Source organism: Ostrea edulis, chromosome 8 (assembly GCF_947568905.1).
Source record: "Ostrea edulis chromosome 8, xbOstEdul1.1, whole genome shotgun sequence".
NCBI classification, from domain to species: domain Eukaryota; kingdom Metazoa; phylum Mollusca; class Bivalvia; order Ostreida; family Ostreidae; genus Ostrea; species Ostrea edulis.
This window is the reverse complement of record NC_079171.1, coordinates 12,044,409-12,065,986: the sequence shown is the minus strand read 5'-3', so window position 1 is coordinate 12,065,986 and position 21,578 is coordinate 12,044,409. Positions and strand designations below refer to the sequence as shown.

General features: G+C 34.8%; 1 protein-coding gene across 9 annotated transcripts in view; it reads left to right on the top strand.

Annotated features, from left to right (window-relative positions):
* LOC130049408 (uncharacterized) overlaps positions 1-18,579 on the top strand; it is a 31,415-nt gene extending 12,836 nt beyond the window's left edge. For 2 of the 9 annotated variants that reach the window (XR_008797891.1, XR_008797889.1), the window contains exons 2-4: positions 15,175-15,196; positions 15,726-15,781; positions 17,129-18,571. Coding sequence is in view for 2 of the 9 variants with exons in the window: in XM_056146902.1 (XP_056002877.1) it covers positions 4,321-4,932; positions 5,062-5,247 (798 nt within the window). In the remaining 7 variants the exon portion in view is untranslated. Of the gene's footprint in view, positions 1-3,605; positions 4,933-5,061; positions 6,463-9,626; positions 9,815-10,596; positions 10,689-15,174; positions 15,197-15,725; positions 15,782-16,877; positions 16,915-17,128 lie in introns of those variants that run through there. The other 7 variants (XR_008797893.1, XR_008797892.1, XR_008797888.1 and 4 more) reach the window with 7 other exon arrangements.
* The last annotated feature ends 2,999 nt before the right edge of the window (positions 18,580-21,578 follow it).

The following is a 21,578-nucleotide window of genomic DNA, read 5'->3' as shown; positions in this document are numbered from 1 at the left end:
AATGCCTACACCGTGTAATTGAACAATGCTTACATCGTGTGTGATACAACAATGCCTACATCGTGTGGTTAAACAATGCCTACACCCTGTGTGGTAGAATAATGCCTACACCGAGTGATTGAACAATGCCTACATCGAGTGATTAACCAACGCCTGCACCGTGTGTTTAAAGAATACCTAAACTGGGTGATAAACAATGCCTACACTGTGTGATCACATGATGCGTACACTATGTGATTGGACATTGTCTACATATTGTGGTTAACGAATGCTTACACCGTGTGATAGAACAATGCCTACACCGTGTGATAGAACAATACCTAGACCATGTGATATAACAATGCCTAGACCGTGTGATAGAAAAATGTCTACACCGTGTGATAGAACAATGCCTAGACTGTGTGATAGAACAATGCCTACACCATGTGATTGAACAATAAAACATCGTGTGTGATAGAACAATGCTACACCGTTTGATTAAACAATGCCTACACCGAGTGATTGGACAATGGCTATACCGTGTGTGATAGAACAATACCTACACCGTGTGATTGAACAATGCCTTCACTATGTGACCAACCAAAGCCTACATCGTATTAGATTGAACAATGGCTACACCGCGTGATTGAACAATGCTACACCGTGTGTGATAGGAAAATGCCTACACCATGTGATTAAACAATGTCAACACGATGTGAGTAAACAATATCTACACTGTGTGGTAGAACAATGCCCACACCGTGTGACTGACGATGCCTACACCCTACTATTAACCAATGCCTACGCCGTGTGATTAACCAATGCCTACACCATGCGATTAAATAATGCCTACACTGTTTGTGATTAAGCAATGTCTACATCGAGTGATTAAACAATGTATACACAGTGTGACGAAACAATATCCGTAAAGCATTACCCATATCGTTATGTTTCACCAATGTATCTGCTTTGTAATTGAAATATTTTTACTGTTTAATACATTTCGTTTGGATTTCGATGATCTGCCATTGTTAACTAGTGATAAATAATAACGTTCAGTTATCATGGTTGTAGGAGGGTAACCCTGTAGGCCTCATTGCTTCCGCCCGCCCGCCGATAGTCACAAAACGACACTTGTCAAATGCTACAATCATCATAAGATTCTGAGTGTAGAAATATGTTAAACAATCTACATTTATGGATGTTGTCCATCTGACGGACTTCATATCCAGTATCTTAATTGGAGAAAATACTATGTCTCCGTTCGTACATACGTAGTACTTGTTCCTTTGTTCGACATTATACGTGAATGCCAGAGTTCTCTCATATATGATATTGGAAAGAAAAGATGCCTGGAGATAACAAACGGTTATCAAAGCTAATGCCATTACGAAAATCTGACATAACCCGACTAGGGGTCATGCCCATGTGAACTTTATGTTAGTCAATCAGCACCTCGGCAATGAAATCGTCGGTGTTCAAATCCAAGTTTTTCTCTCCTATTAAAAGAGATAATAATGACATTAATCATACATTTTGAATGATCGTTAAATGTACTCAATTTTGATATTTATTTAGAATATATTTGCCGAAGTCTGCGGAGAGAAATGTAAATACAGAGAATCGCCTGCCGATTTTCAAGACACTGTTTTCTTGAACAGATTACTTTCAATGTTGCAGATCCAAAAGAACATGACCCACAATATGTCATTTTTGGCCTACCAATTTTCGAAAAATTAAAGAACACTTAAGAATAAATCTAATAGGATATTTTTTATCCATAACATGAGCCAAATTGTATTGCGCAATCGTTTCCTCACACCAGATGTATAAAACACTCAAGTAAATGCCCAAACCTACCGCAGTCTGACGTTTTCCGGGAAAATCGCATAACTTTGCCAACTTCAGTCTATAAATTTACATGGGCCGCATTGCTAAGGACTTAATTTTGTAAAATAAAATTAAACTGCAGAGTTGAATGAATACTTTTCATGAAAAAAATAACTCTTAATCAATGCAGCCACATCGAAAAAAAATAATAAAACAAAATTTGCGACGTCAAAAGTGTCGTCTGGAAACGTTAAAATTCACAGAAGAAGTCATACATCTAACGCAGTTGATACGACTCAAAAAGAAAAATCAAAGTGAGTTTTCATGTTGTTAATATTTATTAAATATATAAAAATCAATATCTAAGCGAGTAAATATGATAGTCATGTATTGGTTTACATGGTAAAAAGGTACATTTGTACAAGGGGAAGGGGGTGTTAGACCTATCGTGTAAACTTACCTGTATGTTACATGTAATATATGTATGCTTGTTCGTTTGATTCCGATGTCCGTTCCGGTGGTTTTAAATGTACCGATTTCCTTACCTTTTGTTACATAAATTCTATTGTTTGAAACAGAATAAATGTCAGAATCAAACGTACAGTACAAACTTATACGGTATAGCCCGGCCTATACCCCAGTGTACATTTCAATTAAGCCTACATAGGCCCAGCATGTACATGCAGTATTACGCAGAGATGTGCGATATATTTACAGACAGCATGCTCTATATTGTATGAATTTGTCCATCGGTTGACACAATTTTACAAATTTGTACTTTTATACAGTTCTCAGTTTCAATACGATATGAAGTCTGCCAACCGTAACTGTAAAGTTATGGCAACGTCGTAAATTAACAAAAGTCCGCATATTACTGGGATTACGGCAAAATTGACACACGACTGTTAGCTTTATCTATTTTGTATCAGTGCTTCAGAAATTTAACCGTATGATATGCATGCATACAACTTGAAAACCCAGCATTTTTTTTTTTGTATTGGAACTATTTAAGTCTGTAAATTCACAAGTCCCGTATATATGCTTTGGATAAAACCTATAAGAATACACAAAAAGATTGTTTTTAATGAAATCAGTCACTTTAAATACATATCAAAATATATCTTGTTGAATAATATTTAACATAACTTGCGTTGAAATGTAGAGCATTCACATATAGTTGTTTACTTTTTTTGATTGAAGGGCAATAACTCTAAAAGGAAAAACTGACTAGTGGTGGATCAAGTTTCTTTTTCGTTTCGTTATACATTATATATATATCAAACGTTTTAATTGAATTTTGATTATTTATTTTGTGCTATAGACAAGATTTATGTTGAAAAAATATGTTTAAAATGTTCAAACAAAATTAAATTAAAACAAATGGTGAAACAGCAAAATTTAGCACCCCCCCCCTCCCAGGAAAATGAATCACAACACAATTCTATTGATCATTTTCCTATTATCTATATTATTTCATTTATGGAGATGTGGTATTTTTGCAGCAGTTTTCCTTTTGGATTAGGAAAAGATTTCCCTTTTCTTTAAATAAGGGAATGTTAAATCAATACATTGTTGTAAACCCCATACCCCCTCTATATTTCCCACTGACATAATCAACAAAACATTTGAAGATACATATTTTCAGTTAGTGAAAAAAAATATCAAAGGTTTTAAATACAAGTTAATTGATTTAGAATGAGATTTTAGGAAAATAACACATTAATAAGCCTTAACATGAAGACAAGATTTTCATCCAACCAAATATGTATTTCAATTATTTGAAATAAAAATTTCAGATATGCCAGGGAGTGACCCCGAACACTTCCTCTGTTTCAACTGTCCACGGAGAGTAAAATCAAAACACAGGTTCAGGATTTCAGATAAATAAAGGACAATGATCACCACCCTCACGGGGAGGATACCTTCTGAGCATGATTTTTTGTGCCATATATGCCAGTGTATGTATTACTCCCGTATTAAACAGAAGAAGATTAAACCGGTTAGGACACAGGTTCAAGACAGCCCAGCACCATCATCAGCAGTAGCAGCTATTCCAATTAATCCCCCTTCTGTATCACTCCCATTCCCATGTACATCAAGAGAGCACGCTTCATGCTGTATCTGTAAGCGACCAGGTCCAAAGCTAGTTGCAGTACCATTAGGAGTAAGACATCAAATCTTCATTTCTAAAGAGGTTACCATTCCTGCCGGGGCTCGCTGCTGTTCAAATCATCTACAACAAGGCATAACAGAACTTGAACCTATTGCTGACAACACCATGTTCAACAAAACAGAAGTGGCACAATTAATCAAGTTTTTGAGATCTGAAGTTTTGAAAAAAGAAAAAAAAAATGGTTGGATTTTGACAGCAGTGTAAGTCTAACGGACAGTGAGTACCATAATATCCTAGGAATCCCTAAAGCTGCGTTTGAGGACTTGCTGACATATGTTGAGGAAAAAGTCAAGGTAACTCCAGTGAGAACTGTCAGAACGAGTTTGGCCATTTTCCTAATGAAGCTCAGAGGTGGAAAATCCAACTGTATCCTGTCAACATTGTTTAGGATATCCAAATCCAGTATTCACAGAGCAGTAAAGACAATTTGCACAGCGTTAATGAATGGTGGATTTGTCACTGGGAATCTTGGTTTTGGCCATGTGACAAAAGAGGAGATAATTCAAGAACACACTCGACCTTTAGCCCAATCCATATTTAGTGACGCAGTGTCCCAACAGGCAATGCTTGTCATTGATGGAACTTACATTTATATCAATAAAAGCGGAAATTTTAAGCTTCAACGAGAGTCTTTAAACCTTCACAAAGGAAGACCACTTGTGAAGCCAGTGATCATTGTATCAACGACAGGCTACTTCATTTCTGTTTTGGGCCCCTACTTAGCTCGCAACAATGACGCTACCATTTTGAACCATATAATGCGCAGCAATATCGAGGACATACGGAACTGGGTCAACGAGAATGATATCTTTGTGGTTGACCGTGGATTTAGGGATTCTTTGGATTACCTCCAAGAGATGGGAATTTGTGCCAAAATGCCTACATTCTTAACAAAAGGAGAAAAGCAAATGCCAACTGAAAATGCTAACACCAGTCGATTAGTGAGTAAGGTAATACCAGATAAAATACTTTTTCAGTTTACATATTTGTTAAAATTTTAATTCATATAAAGATTTTTAAAAATCCTCAAAAATGTATTGATTTCTAAGACTATATGAAACCTTTCTATACCTACACAGATTCGATGGGTTGTGGAGTCAGCAAATGCTAGAATTAAACAATGGCGGTATTTTGGGCACATCTTACCATCAAGTCAAATACCTTACATCGGTGATTTTGTGAGGATCCAGGTCTTCTACGCATCAAGCTACAAAGCAGGCATGTCTCATCAAGGACCTACTTATTGTGGATACAGTACGATATAGGTGAAATAAAACCTTGGTACTGTAAGTGCAGAGCTGGTGCACGTGATGTAGGGATGTGTTCTCATGTCGCTGCTATCCTGTGGTATCTTGGGTATGTTCGCCATCACAGGGAAGAAAGAATGGTTGTTCGAGACTGGGGAAAGTTTGTCGATGATGCCACACTAATTGATAAATCTGATAGTTCCAGCAACAGTGATGAAAGTGGACCAGAGGAGTAACATTTTCAGTTTAAGCATTGTATGTAATACTGTATATGTATTATCTGTACCACTGCATTTGTATAATTCACATGATTTAAACTCAAGTAGTTCTTCAGTAATTAAAAATTACGTTTGTTAATTACAAATACATAAACTCATAGCATGCACACAGTGATTTTTAACATGTAGTTTTATACCTAGAAATCTGTAGAATATGGAAACTTGTGCTAGACAATAGATTTATAACCTTTCTTTACCAGTGATGCATTTGTTGACAATAAACAGGGTATTTGATTTTAGCAGAATAAATACTTATTATATACTACTACTATTATTATTATGATTCTTAACTGGTACATGAACAAACATGATTTCGAAGTGTTATTTTCTGTATAGATCTACATGGCACTTCTTTTGTTGGGAAGATTCATCTAAATATTATGCAACAGGAAAATCTATTTTATAAAAAGCAACACCTGTAAATACAGTAATATGTGTTTTTAGCAGTGTTTTGTCTGTCTTAATGTTCACTTGTAAGTTGTACATATGTATTACTCTTGATTTTGAGTCAAACCTGAGGACACTTTGATTGTTTATTATTCAAACTGATATGAAAATAAACCAATTTAGATTATTTCTCATTCTGTGGCATTTACAAGCATGTATATACGCATGTAAAATGCAATATATTATAATCCAAACATTTAAAAACTACAGAGTTTATGATGTCAAAGATGTATATATATTCTACTTCAAATATGTATCTAAATCTAATTTTGTGAAATTGATTTGAATTTATATTAATGATTTTAGATCACAGTTCATAACTTACGTAATTTCAGTCAAAAATGTACAGTGTTGCACAAACACATAAAAATGTTGATTAAAATACTTCAGTATCTTTAGATGATTAATACGTATAGGAATATGCAATTATTGATAAAGATATATGCGGTAAGATTTTGTACAGTATCATTTTTCATATCGTATTTCAGAATCAAATAATAATGTACTCATTCTGACCCTCTATATCGGTGTTGTGTTATTATTTACACTTTGATACTTACTATTAGGTGACTACAGCACTTTTCCTTTAATCAGGTTTCACAGCAAATGCTTGTTGAACGTGTAATTCCGAGTAAATTCGAGTTGAACATGTTTTGACGAGACGCGGTGTCAACTTAGTTCGTTACCATTGGTATCGATACTCGGTCGTTTTAATACCAAAAAAAAAAAAACCCACAAAAAACTATGGAATATGATATGAAACAGAATTGTTCCAATGATTCACTTCTTTCACCATGTCAATAGACTACATACTATATTTATTCTTCTTATTTCAGTATTTTAAAATTCAATCAAAAATAATTTAAAAGTAAAATTGAACAATCACGGCTTTGAACATCATTTCCAAAATAATCCTTATTTCTATTTCCCAAATTTGGTAAAAAATTGCTTATTATGATCATTGAATCAGCCATTATAGCTATTTAAGTGCATACAACTTGATATATTCAACACATTATAGGTTCATGTACATTGTACATTGTTTTGGAGGTTTATTGTTGTGACGTGTATCCCAGAATGTTAATTTTTTTAACATTAAATGCCACAATATTCAACATCATAGTAACAAAAAAGTATAGAATATATGCAAAAAAGAAAAAAAATATTCCTAAAAAGCCTATATCCCGAAGATTATTGTATACGGAAATTATCAATATCCCAGGCTAGGCCATTTTTCATGGTTCGTGGGTCTGTTCTTTGACTGCGATGTTATTGTAGAATGCTACAAAACCATTTAACAGTAGATCGAGCAAAATATTGATAGTCAAAATGGATAAAAAATATGTATAGTCACCGGTGATTCGTGTTGTAAATAATTCTATACCATAACATTTAATCTTCCAGCTCAGGCCTGGACATTAAAGCATTTGCGAATTGACATATTGTATATTGATCGTGATTTATGTGATTCCCCTTTCCATCCTCACGGAATACAGACGCATCTTGTGTAGATAACAAAACTGAATCAAATCATCACAAAATACAGACAGACCTTCTGTAGATATCAGAACTGAATCTCATCATCACGGAATACAGACAGACCTTCTGTAGATATCAGAACTGAATCCCATCATCACAGAATACAGACACACCTTGTGTCACATCTTGTGTATATATCAGATCTGTATTTGATCATCAAGGAATACAGCCTTGTGTAGATATCGGGACTGTATTATATCATCACGAAATGCACATATATTGTAGATATCAGGTCAGATTTCTACAAACTGTTTTTTTTTAATTTGCCTTTTCGTAACTTTATGGCTTTAAATTTCACAGATTGGTTCTTCAGTTTGTAATTTTGTTGAAAGCTATTTCACGTTTTCCTTGTCTGAAAGGAATATGTATGTTGATATTCACTTGATTTCGTCTCATAACACACCCTCCCCCGATACGAAAAATCTGAAAGAATCGAACGATGAAAACACTGCAGTATGTCAAACTTTGGACATCTAGCATTGAAACCTGGCTTTGGAGAAAGTAGCCAACGAAATTCAAACTGTCACGAATAGTGCCATGCGTTTATAAAACAATCATGATTAATATAAAATAAATTCAATAGTTGCACTGTATTCGTGAAGAACGTAGACCGATCCAATTAAACCAAATGAACAGATTTATGTAGTGTGTGTTAAGAAATGACGAGTTAGAGTGAAGACATTGTCATATCATATTCAGAAATTGGCACACTCAGTCACCACGTTAAATATCCAAGTTCATTCACTACACTCAGTCGCCACACTAAATATTAATGTTCAGTATTTACACTTAATCACATCGTCAATCGCCACACTCAAAATTTCGCCACCTCATTCGATATCTTAAGTCAGATACGAACTCGGTTGCATTGTTACACTCAAGCGCCAGTCTCAGTCGTAATACTCAGTCGCCCCACTTAATCCCCAGCCTCAGTCGTCAGTCTCAGAGGCCCCTCTCAATTGCCAGTCTCAGTCGTCAGTCTCATTATCCCCACTCAATCGCCAGTCTCAGTCGTCAGTCTCATTCTCCCCACTCAATCGCCAGTGTCAGCTGTCAGTTTCATTCTCCCCACTCAATCGCCAGTCTCAGCTGTCAGTCTCAGTCGCCCTACTCAATCGCCAGTCTCAGTTGCCCCACGAAATCGCCAGACTCAGTTATTACACCGAGTCACGAGACTTAGTCTTCACACGGCTGCGCTTAGTTTATTCTTAATTCCGACACTTTCGCATACATATCTAGTTTATCAACCGAAATACTTCATGAAACCGGTTTTGAATGTTGCAATCTGTTTTGAAAATTATGTCATTATGTTTGGAGACATATCGTTTAAACAATGCTTCTTCTTCAGATTCAATATCTTCACATGATTCTAGATGTCGCTCTAAGCGATTGAGCTAAAAATCTACCCACTATTCAGCGCTAGCAGGAATGTCATATATGTATTGCCACAGTACTAACTCAATGAATCTCATCTTTGAAACATGACTGTAAACAGTCTAATTGATATTCTGTTCTATATACATACATTTGTAAACATGTGCTACTTAACGAAATACCCGTGATTTACCGAATACCCTCAGAAAACCCCGAAATACCCATGATTTACCGAATATCCTCAGAAAACACCGAGATACCCGTGATTTACCGAAAACCTCAGAAAACACCGAAATCCCCGATACTTTCATTTCATATTATTGTAATTAAGGTACTTGTATAAAAGCTTTTTTCAAGAAAAGAATTTAAAAATACTATAACTAAGTATTTGATGTTTTATGAAATTTTTATTTGTGTAGTTGACATTGGAAACGGCCTGAAACAAAAGCTGTAACACTCGTTAACTATCATAAAGGTAGAAAAAAATATCGCCAACTACAAGCATGCATACATGTACACAAATTCATAGATTCATTTTATTTTGGGTGAACATTTGATGATTGCTTTCTCATTATAATTATTTGCAAGCTTCTTTTAAGTGTTGATAATGTGCTCTCTTCTCTCAAGAAATGCTGAGCAGGTATGAGTGAGGGGTTCTCAAACGGGGTACAACACATACATATGTATCTACCAGTCTAATTGAAATATCACATACATGTAAAGTGAAAAAAATACAAATGATATTCCTTGTGTTTATGTAATATCTGTATGGATCACTTTTGAAAACAAAAAGTTGGTAAAACAAGCATATATATAATTTGGGATATGCCACTTTGTGAGGACGCTATTTTGCTAAGTTAAAGACCATTAAAGTCCTCCATAGGTCTTCCATACTTGCTGTCATGGTGGAACATAACACGTTTAGAAGACGCTATTCATTTGTGAGTGTATGTCTTATGTTGTATGTCCTACCTTTAATGTGTTTAAACAATCCATTATACCATATTGATTCAAGTTGGTTTCCTGTGAAATCTTAACCGTAGAAGTAATATGTATGTGTCCCTACTTTCGTTTTGAACTTGCTGGGGGATAAAAAGTGATGTGAATATATTTTTATCGTGGGCTCTTAGTATTTGCTGAACAGACCTTCCAATATAACTACAGGAATCTTATTATCAATATCAATGATGGGATGACCTTTAAATTAAATTCAACATAAATTATATATTAGGCGTTTAGTTACTTCGTATATTATGAAATATCTCCCTATAATAGCTCTTAAATTCCATGGTTATTTCCGATTTCAAACATTTCGGTTGAGCATCACTGAAGGGACATTATTTGTCGAAATGCGCATCGTGTGCATCAAAATTGGTACGTATAAGTTTTAAATATATGTCATTTCTCATTTCCATGGCTTCTATTTCAATGGGTTTTTTTTTAATGTTTATGTTTTAAATTGTATCTCTTCTGGTTCAACACCTTTCCGCATGATATGTGTACGTGTAGGGACGCTCCCTTCCCATAAAATGAGGCAAATCTTTTAAACACACCGGACGCGTTCGCTTTAAAAATCGATGTGATACATACATGTGTTATTATACTAGATGCAGAATTGAGATCACATTTAGATATCTTAAAAATAGCTGATTTGATTTAAAATGAGTTCGATTTAAAAAGGCTATGTTTGGGGAGAATTGTTGAGATTTGTTGTCTTTATCCTTTTCAGTGTTATTAACAGGCGGAAGGGATTGTAGAGAACCTCGGATTCTTAGAATAGGCTAATAAAATCCTTCCTGAAAAGATGACCGACAGAATAAAGTAATAACATTTCAAAAGTTAAAGTTAACTTAATTAAAGTCTCTTTTCAGTATATTTATTTTATTTTTATTATGTGCGGAACAACATACTGCCATAAGTCATGTACTAAACATAACTTTTGACATACATTTAATCTAAAGGATAATTGATGTATTATTTTCTAATGCCAAGAATTACTTTTCATTGTACCGGGAGTGGTGTTAGAAAATGACCAAGTCGGGAACAGGTGGTGGTACCCAAAGCCGCTTGCTTAATATTTCCACAATAAGTTAATGGATTTAAAACGCATATGCAATAGTATGAAGTTTCTGAAACGATGGATTATGTGGATGACTTCCTGTTTTCTCTGTAATTTGTGCTTCCCTTATTCGTAAAGGTCTGTAAAACTCTACTAAGTCACTTACCGAGATAGGACAGATACAAAAAATAGAAGAAAAAAAATATTGACTGATATGTAATTCTAACAAATCTGTCACTTCAAGCAGTAACATGAACATATGTTTAGCTCTCGACAAGAAGATGGAAAGTTTATGTAGGAGTTAGCATGTGCAATGAATTGTTCATTAACGAAACCCTATAACAACAATGTTTAACAATATCAAGAAATATGTTAGATGGAATATGAATACTAACATTTCACAATTATTGATACACAACCAACATACGATTATAGTATTACATGGGTGATCTATATCAAGGAAGATGACTACATAAATGTATAAATAATAAATATCCCAAGTCCTATCTCGGTGAAACATATCTGCGAGACGAAAGGAGATGACAAGACCTCCAACAACATCCGCAGAGTTCTGGGAAATTTGTTGTTTCACATCAGATTCCCACTGATTCCTTTAGAAACATTTTGGAAAAACGTTGATGTCGACGAGGTTTTGTCGGCGAAGGAAAAGACTCAAATTTATCAACTTATTGTTGGGAAGCACATAGAACATACATGTTTTGCAAGTAGGTAGCGGAAAAGTGCTGCATCGAAAAATCCAGAACAAGTCAAGATATGTTCAATGGATAAAGGCATGAGGAAGTGCCATTTTAATGAAGAAGTTGATGCAGTAAATTTTATAGTTGATACACTTGCGCAGTTACAGGGTATCGTGCTATGGGGTTGTAGTAAAGCATCAGGTATTGCATACTCCTACCAGGTAGAGGTAAAAATGTTATCAAGTACCAAGGTTGTTGTTGTTCACATTCCAGATACGAGCATTTCATGTACAAGGGAACAAATAAACATTACTTTTCCAAATGTGTGTTGGATTTTTCCTTATCAGACATACACAGTTTAGGTAAAGATGACTGGTCCTTTTAGTAATGGAGGTTGCTATTTCTCTACAGTTGATTGCAAAGGCTACACGTTTACAATCTCTAAAAGTAATGAAACTGTTGAGACCAAAGGACAAATACGTGGTTTACTATGTATTCTAGACACATATGGAAATAGTTATTAGATGAGGCATTCATGCTAACAACATCAAATAATATTGATTTGGGAAATTTAAATCCGGTTAAGTTTCTCAAACGAAACCTGATTACATTTTTTACTAATGTAACATACGTCGCCATGGTATTTCCATGCAATGTTTCTACTAATATGAATGAGATATCCACAATACAGGGAACTTAATCTGCTTACCAGTGAAATAAAATTTACAAAGAACAATTATTGTGTGCATATATTGTAGATGTATTTTTCAGAAAAAAAATAATAAAAAAATATGTTAGAGTTTCTTATATTCGTCGTCTTTGGTGAAGTGGTCTTCCAACAGTCTGGTGGAATTCTCGTGGGCAAGACTTATGCTCCTTTGTTAGCTGACCGGTTTTTATTTTAATGAAAAAAAATAGATTCACAAAGAACCTGATTCACAAACCCCAACACATGGCCCTTAAAATATATAAAAATGAAAGTAAATGTTGAATAGGAGTATTGGTGTTATAAATATGTATCAGAATCCGGGGTTTAAAAAAACGTGTTATATTTTAAAAATAGGAGCACAACTAAAGCTGTATACATACTAGAACCGGATATGGTATCGTATTTTTGTCCTTTTTCACCAAGAACTGGTTATTTTGTAAAGGTTTTGTCATACTGGTTTCATCTCGCCCAAAATATTTAAAGTATTTTCATAATATGCACCTTTTCAATTGACCATAAATGCAAAAATATTTTAGGGCGAGGTAGGAGCACTATTTTTATTTTTCAAAAAAAGATATTCCGGATTGCAGAAAAATGGTACGGTTATAATGCGCTGGTGGTGGTAAACTTGAATTTTACAGATGATATATGGCTTATTTAAGTATCTTATGGAGAAAGAAAGTACGTTTTTTTATTTTGTGTCATGTATAGATCATTTTAGTTCGGTGTTTATTTTCAAGGCAAGGGAAATTCCCTCACCTAATACTAGTTTTCGGTTGCAGCTTGTTTTGCCCTTTTACTATAGAAGTTCAGTTTCAATACCTAGTTGTTTTCATCTTTTAAAGTCGTTCACAAAGCGTATTAATTGCATTGTTGCATAAAACCTGTGTACAATTTTGATAATTTTACATTATTATCATAAACATTATCATTAAACGAAACGACAGTTACCGAAACTGTTAGGCTTAGTGACTGATATGCACATGGCGTCTTCTTTCACTTTGGGATATTTCGAAAAATATTCAGACTTCCCGCAAGTATTCTTGTATGGTACTGATATCATATCGAATAATTTTTGCTTTATTTATTTTACGAAATTGTCACTACACAGCTTTAGACTGTCAACATTCGAAATAACTGTTTTATTTAACCTAACTTTACACACATTGGGAGCAAGTCCTTCTTTGATTTACAGTACATCCAAGTTACGGGCTGAATATTAGCATGACCTGGTCAGGAAAAAAGGAATTCAAAATAAAATATTTGAACTACATTATGACTTACCATAGCATGCAGCATTGCAGCCAGTTAATCCAACACAGTAAATTATGTAAGCAATTCATAGATAGCGATCCACATGTTAGGCCTATCGAAGATACATGACGTCATCTGTTGTAAAACATTCATGGCGCATTTTATGCTTCGATAGGCGGATTAAGTAATCCCCAAATGAAAACACTCGATATACCGTGTTTTTTTTTTAAAATTTCACATTGTGCCATCGTTGAACATGTGAAGAGTGTTGTTTTTTTATTTTTATGTAACTGTACTTGTAAACAAAGACTGTGCAGTTTGTTTGTTTGTTTGTTTGTTTTTTTTGGGGGGGGGGGAATACAGTATTTATTGTGCATGCTTAATATTCCGTTGATTTTCTATTTCATAGGCCTAGTTCGAAGGCCTATCAACGTATCAGTGTTCCATTGTCCAATGTAAACTTCAGAGAGAAAGGGAGAGAGGGATGCGTCCGACAATACATCGTTTGGCTTTTTGTTGTAGGGTTATTCTGCCGATCATGGGGTTGTTTGGTCTTGTGCACCGCAGATTTGTTCGTGACGTCAGATTATTCTATATTACGCCTGTTAGCCGCAGTTTGGAAACTTCGAGAAACACCCACCCTTCCTCTTTATTTCTCAATATATTTTATTTAACTCGTTCCGTGCTCGCTCTATCTGTCTCTATCTAAATAAGTAAATGAACAAACAAACAGATAAATGAAACCTATGCGCGTATTTTTAAATAGCCTACATACAAAATCCCAGCTCAATCGGTTTACAAACACTAGAGTGGCAGTCGAAAATAGTTTGCTATAAATACAGCTCACGGTGCTTTGAACTCGCGATTAAGATAGTTCATGTTGCGGGAAACTCATGTCAGGAACACCTGTAAACAACATATCCATTCACAAGCACAAGAAATATTGCAGAGTTGCTGAAAAGTGTGCACACCTTGCTCCGCTTTAAGCTCTCATTCCAGAATTATCATATTTTGGGATGTATGTCAGAAGGTCACATGTAATCCACATACAAAATTGCAGCCCCATGATAACCCCATCATTGTCGGCAAACACCAGAGATATGGGTGTTGACAGACAGACAAGCGGACGAAGTGAAACCTATTTACCCCCATATAAAAGGGGTTACAATAACATAACTTCTGTATAATCGATCCTAAAAAGGAAATGACATATTAGCGGGCGACGATTTAGGACGGACGACGATTTTGGGTGTAATGTAGTACATTCCAAATGTCGCCCCTAATGATAGTGCAATATTGTCCCAAATCGTCGCTGGAGCGATGATTTGGGATGCCGGGCGACGATTTGGGATGTTGAGCGACGATTTGGGATGTCGAGCGACGATTTGGGATGGGACGAACATTTTGGGTGTAACAAGCGCCGACCACAGGCATAAATTATGCAGACCTTCACCGAAAATGGTGACATCTCCATTACAATTAAAAATTTCTAGTGGGTCCTTTAAAGCAATATAAAATAAATCATTTTTTTTTTCAATTCTAAGACTGATATCTTTTGACAAAATGAATACATTTCATTATTTACAGGATCCCATCCCTCAGATCAGAGGTAAGTGATAAGCATACTTATTCTGCACAATACAACACTTCACCACAGCCTGTCATTGGCGGCAGTTATACAATACAACACTACATCACAGCCTGCCACTGGTGGTAGTTATACTACATAATACAACACTACACCACAGCGTGTCACTGACGATAGTTATACTACACAACACTACACCACAGCGTGTCACTGACGATATTTATACTACACAACACTAAATCACAGCGTGTCACTGGCGGGTGAGATAATAAGGGAGATTGTAACAGCACTATATACAAATGTTTTGTGACGGTGCTCTATCTATACCCAGTACAGAAAAGTCACCATATCATTTGCTTCATTTTTCGAACGATTTCCTTTGTGTATCTATTTTTAATTATATGTATGTTAAAAGTGCATTATTTTCACACTTGGACACGAACTATTTAACAGTGAGACATAACAGTGAGACATAACAGGAGTAACGTTATTAAATGGTTGTGCAGAATTTCTCTTCCATATGTACTAATCGCAAAAACAATATTTTAAGAGCGGAATATACGGATCTAACTGACCAGTCAAATACAAATGAGGAGGGACATGATGGTAAGGTTATGTTTTGTGTCTCGTGATGCATAACAGGTTAAGATAACGAACAGTGATCAATCTCATAACTCCTATAAGCAATACAAAATATAGAGTCGGACAAAGACCCATTGACACACCAGGTGGGACCAGGTGCCTAGGAGGAGTAAACACCCCTGTTCACCGGTCACACTCGCATCTATCTTACTGTTTTACGTTGTAAATGTGTAGTATTTTTAAAAAATACACATAACAATATATAGCGTTTTGAATCAGTTGAGGGGTATAAACATAATATGCATATGATAATGGATATATTTACATAAATAACGGAAGTTGACGATGGCGAAGTGGAAATGAACCCTTTTTTCATAAATTTGAGTTGTTACTTTGTCGTTAATATTCATTTTAAATGAAATATTTATGTACCATGCAGATGTAGAGAACTTATTTACAGCCTGGAATTTCTCAAGGTTTCCCATTTCTATATGAATTCGATATATCCTAGTGAAATGGAAATCAGAGACACAATATATTTAACTAATGTTTTATTGAAAGTAGACATTAACGGTAACCTGGCAGCTCAACAGTATGATGAACAGGATATTTTTTGCTACTCCATCGTCGGCTTTGCATATTTATGTAGCAATAATCCATCATCATCTGTATATGGTGTTTAGATCTCTCTACTGATTCAATACGCAAGGTGTTGTTCTGCGTATAGTCAGGTTTTTAATCGAGACAAGCTACTGACAAACAAGTTCATGGTACAGGGGTTAAGTACAGGGGTTTCAAAGATATCAAATATTATATAATGTGTGTCATAATAGTTTTATGGCTGCTGATTTTGTCTGATTATTCCGCTCATTTGATCAAGACGGAGTGATAAATCGGGTGTGACCAGTTATAGGGAATGCTCACTCATCTTGGACACCTACTCCACCATGGTGTTTCCAAGGGTCCGTTATTCGCCCTGTCCCCATCATTGCAATTATGATATTAATATCGTGTAATCTTTTTTTAAACTGATCACTAATTGTTGTTTTCATTTTTCCATTGATCATTGTTCGTTATCTTTACCTATTCATTGATGATCACTTTTTATACTGAAATTTAGAGAATACCACTGATCACATGCCTGTGTCTTACAAATGGTAAGAGTAGCGATTTACTTAATATTGAAGATATTCTGTTATTTTTATTAGTGCAAATACGTATGTATTGTTGACAATATATATTATGAGAAACGCCAGAACATAAAATGCATTGTATGGATGTTTTGATTATATAAAGCTTCCGTTATTTACATTTGTCCGTCGTCCCTTAGTATGATTTTATTACCTACATTTTATTTTTGCTCTTTTGTAGGTCCAGGCATACTGTATACCAATCTTACATGAACGTGGAATTAGCGTCATTGATAGAACTCACGCATTGGAATTCCAACAACATTTTGAAGGGCAATATACGATGACGTATTGTATCATGTAGTATTATATGCCCTTATACACGGATTGTGAGATATTTAATATTATATTGTCACTGTTCCTTATCTTCACTTTTTATGTAAATATATACAATTAAATGATTGAATCCCCTCATAAGTCTACACTTTTTGTTGTTTGTTTCCAGTAAAGAACATAGGATCCAACAAAACAAAATCGTTACAAATGTTCGGCATTGCTTTAAAAAACTCTTTACCACATGATTTCAACGTGGAACTTTTATTTCTCTATTTTATTCAATTCTTTATTTGACTATCAATCGCTGATTTTTAATATGGATTACTCTGTTTACCTGATAGGGTGGGTCAAGTTGACAGCAGGGTGCTTACTCCGCATAGGAACCCGATTCCACCTCTGATATATCCAGGAGTCCGTGTTTGCCTAACTCTCTAGTTTGGATTTCTTATAAGAGTTCCATTGGTACAGTGGAGGTGGGAGCAGTTGCCTATGAGGAGTAATCATTCCCTGTTGACTGGTCACACTCGCCGTGAGACTTATATGTTGACCAGATATTTTAATTTCATCTATATGCAATACATGGTTCTGTTTTAGGGAAGAGGGTGTCTGACCCATACAGTGATTGTTTATTATTTTCCCCTAGAACATTTATGTCAATATTGTTTAAACTTTTATTTGTATGACGTTTCAGAAATTGGATAATTGATGTGTATTTTAAATTCATTATTATCATTTAGAACACTACTGGATATCAACCCCCCACGCTGATGAATCATTTATACTGTAATAAGAAAGAAAAAAAGAAAACAAAACAGCACAGGATTTGAACTCGATCTCCCTAAATATTTTGTCAAGTGCTCTACGAACTGATGTATCTGGCTACCGGCGATCGAACCCGTCTGACCGCCATATACAGTGAACAAGATGTTTATTTTCACAACACAACATAAAAATCAACAATCACTAGAACATTGAATATAACCGAGTTCAGGTGAATTTCGTGCGTTTTAAAAGTTTACAATATTCACTATAAAACTGATTTATATCGAATATAGCTTTAAAATATTCTCCAATAGTAATTCCCACTCTTCACTTGGAAGATGAAGATGAAATATCTCCATATGAGTTAAAATTCCAAAATAAGGACGTTAAATGATATACAATTAATAAATCAATATAACATCTTCCAGCTAAGATTTCTTTTGTGCCTTGCACCCATGTAATTTGTTCGTCATCGAGAACACAACAATCTAGTATCCCTGCAATACCCTGTACTATGAAAAACGGTGTTTTAAGTCTTCAAGACATATACCAATGTTTTCTGATTGAAAGACATGTCCATTATGCTGGTCCGAATAGTGTATCGTAAAAATATAGAAAATATGACGATCACAATCCACATAGAACATGTAGGAGATTGTTTGATAAATACGTTCATATATTCCTTTCGCACACAAACCAATGTGTTTTTGGACACGGATAGTTGTTCCAGTTACCTTCTTTAGTAAATACAACACATCTTTCCTCGATATGGCCACTGGGTTCGTTGGGTAGCCAATTAGAGAAATCATCGCTTTTGCTCCAGACAAATGTTCCATCAATTTTCTCCGCACCTATCCATATGGAGCAATGCCAAATGTCCGATCAATTACCTACAATTATAATGCATCACAGTACACTCCTATCCATACCGGACACCCCAATGTCAACCCCTTAAATATCCGTATAATTTACTCACACAGGAAACACTGGTTCTCCTGATTTTCTATCTGCATGGTATTCATATGAAAATCATACAATATCATTTCGGATTATATTATATCTTTACCAGTGGACTGTTAGTCCCCGAGGGTATCTACAGCCCAGTAGCTAAGTACGTCGTTACTAGCTTGAACATACGGATGTACATTTAATTGTTGTGTTAAAATTTAGAAATTAATTTCAAAATTAAGGATTATCTCCCTCATGCATAGCTCTTATCCTTAGACGAATTTGATTCCACTGTTTTTGGCACTCTGATATCCCCTATAATAAGCTCTAACAAGTTTATTGGTATTTCGGATTTTAAACATTTCGGTTGAGAATCACTGAAGAGACATTATTTGTCGAAATGCGCATCTGGTGCATCAAAATTTGTATCGTATAAGTTTTACATGTAATCGGTGTTTTTTTTTTAATTTGTAGTATTTGTATGAAAATGTTACAATATTAAACTTTTCCGTCGTCAACGTCCCGTATTTATGTAGTAATGCACCATTTTCACCTCCATATGGTATATATCTCTCAACTGATTCGATATGCAAGAGCTTGTTCTGCGCATGACCAGTTTTTAAATCGAGGCAGGATACTGACAAACAAGTGTATGGTGCAGGGATTTCAACACTATCGTTATAAATCAGCATTTTGCAAATTACAGACCCTGAAGCATGCTACTAAACCTCCAAAGCGTTTCCTTTCGTTCCTCGCAAACTGTTCACCGTTCCGTTCAGACCGTTCAGCGTTTCGTACAAACCGTTCACCGTTCTGTGCAAACCGTTCATTGTTCCGTGCAGACCGTTCAACGTTTCATGCATAACGTTCACCGTTCCGTTCAAATCGTTTGGTGCAAGAATCATTCCGTGCATGATCAAGCCACGTTCATTGAAACGTGCAGATCGTTCAAATAACGTCCTTAGAAACGTACATACCGTGCAAGTCATTTTGGTATGGGATGCAGGACAGGTAAACAGTGTTGGGAATTTGACCAATTATTTCAAAATGTCTCTAAGCAGTGAACATCTGAAAATAATCGAAAGAAAATAGTTTACTATAAAACCACCAGACAGAGGGAAATTTGATACCATTTTCTCACCCTTGGTAGTTTCAAGCAAGTGCAGAGACATATATATGTATCGTTATTTTTTTAATTTATTTATTTTGTATATAGGAATACTAATTTGGTTTCCTTGTTACATTTGTATGATCACATTTCTCTTTTTAAATAAAAAAATATTTTCATCAAAATCGTTTGTTGGAAGTGTCTGCCAAATGCAAAGACCGACCTTTGTATAACTTGTATATTCTACGCAAATTCCAAGGTCCTTTTTTTTTACCACAAGGTCCTTTTTTACCACAATAGAGGTCAACTAATCCGGATATTTGAAATTTACATTCGTAGAAAAGGTGTGGAAATCGGCGTGGGTGATTGAAATATGACAAAAGAGGTGTTTATATCTTTTGTTTCTCAAAAAATGAATGCAGTTTTCTTTAGATTAAAGAATTAGGCAAATGCAACAATATAATTAAAATTGGAAGCTAGATCACCTCGTATATCTGTTGATCATTACTGTGTTTAGTCATTATTTGTTTTATCTATTCAGTTATATGATTTATTTCTCTATTTCAATCATATTTTAATATGGTATGTGTTTCAATCTTACGAGCGTTTTTAAAATCATTTTTTATGTTGTCATACATGTATGTAAAAATGTTTAGATTTATTAAAGATCTCTCTTTAAGAAGAGGCCAACAATATATAAATTGCACACGTGTTTTAACGGCACTCATATTGAATGTACAAAACTAGCGATATAGGCTCGACATTTTCAATGAATTTAATAGATCAATTAATTAATAAAGTTGAATAATAAATATTCCACTTATGCATCTTTTCCCTTCATTTCCGAAGTTAAAAACTATTCATTTCCTTTTATTCCAACTTGTTCGTAACTCATTAAACTATTCCTTGTTTAAACTAACCCCAGGAAGAAACAAATAATTCCGAAAAAAAATAGCGTGCAGGTCATGCTTAACGTTTCATTCAGACCATTCACAACCCTCTCCCCGCCCAAAAATATTTCACTCTTTCCTGACGAGAATTTTCTTTAAATCATTTTATCTGTTCACACACGTACACATGTATATAAAATGTATAGGTTTATTCAACATCTGTCTTTCGGAAGAGGCCTGTAAAATACAAATTGCAAATGTATTTTAACGACACTCAGAATGAATGTACAAAATTAGCGAAACAGACGCGAACATTTCATATCCAGTTTCAATGAATTTAATAGAGCAATGCATCAATAAGATTTGATTAATCAATACTCCGTGACGATGTGATTTTTGCATATTTTTTCTTTTGGAAATCAAGTAAAAAATTCATTTGTTTTCATTCTAACGTGTTCATACTAAGTCATTGATATAATAAACAAAAATGAAATTTACCGCGTAGTACATGAGCAATAATTTTAAAATAAATCATTATCACTTCTTTCTCAACCATTTTTAAATATCTAGAATACTGCAAATATATTGAAACTATTTGAACCAAATAATACCGAAAAGATCAAAGCGTGCAGCTCTTGCCTACCGTT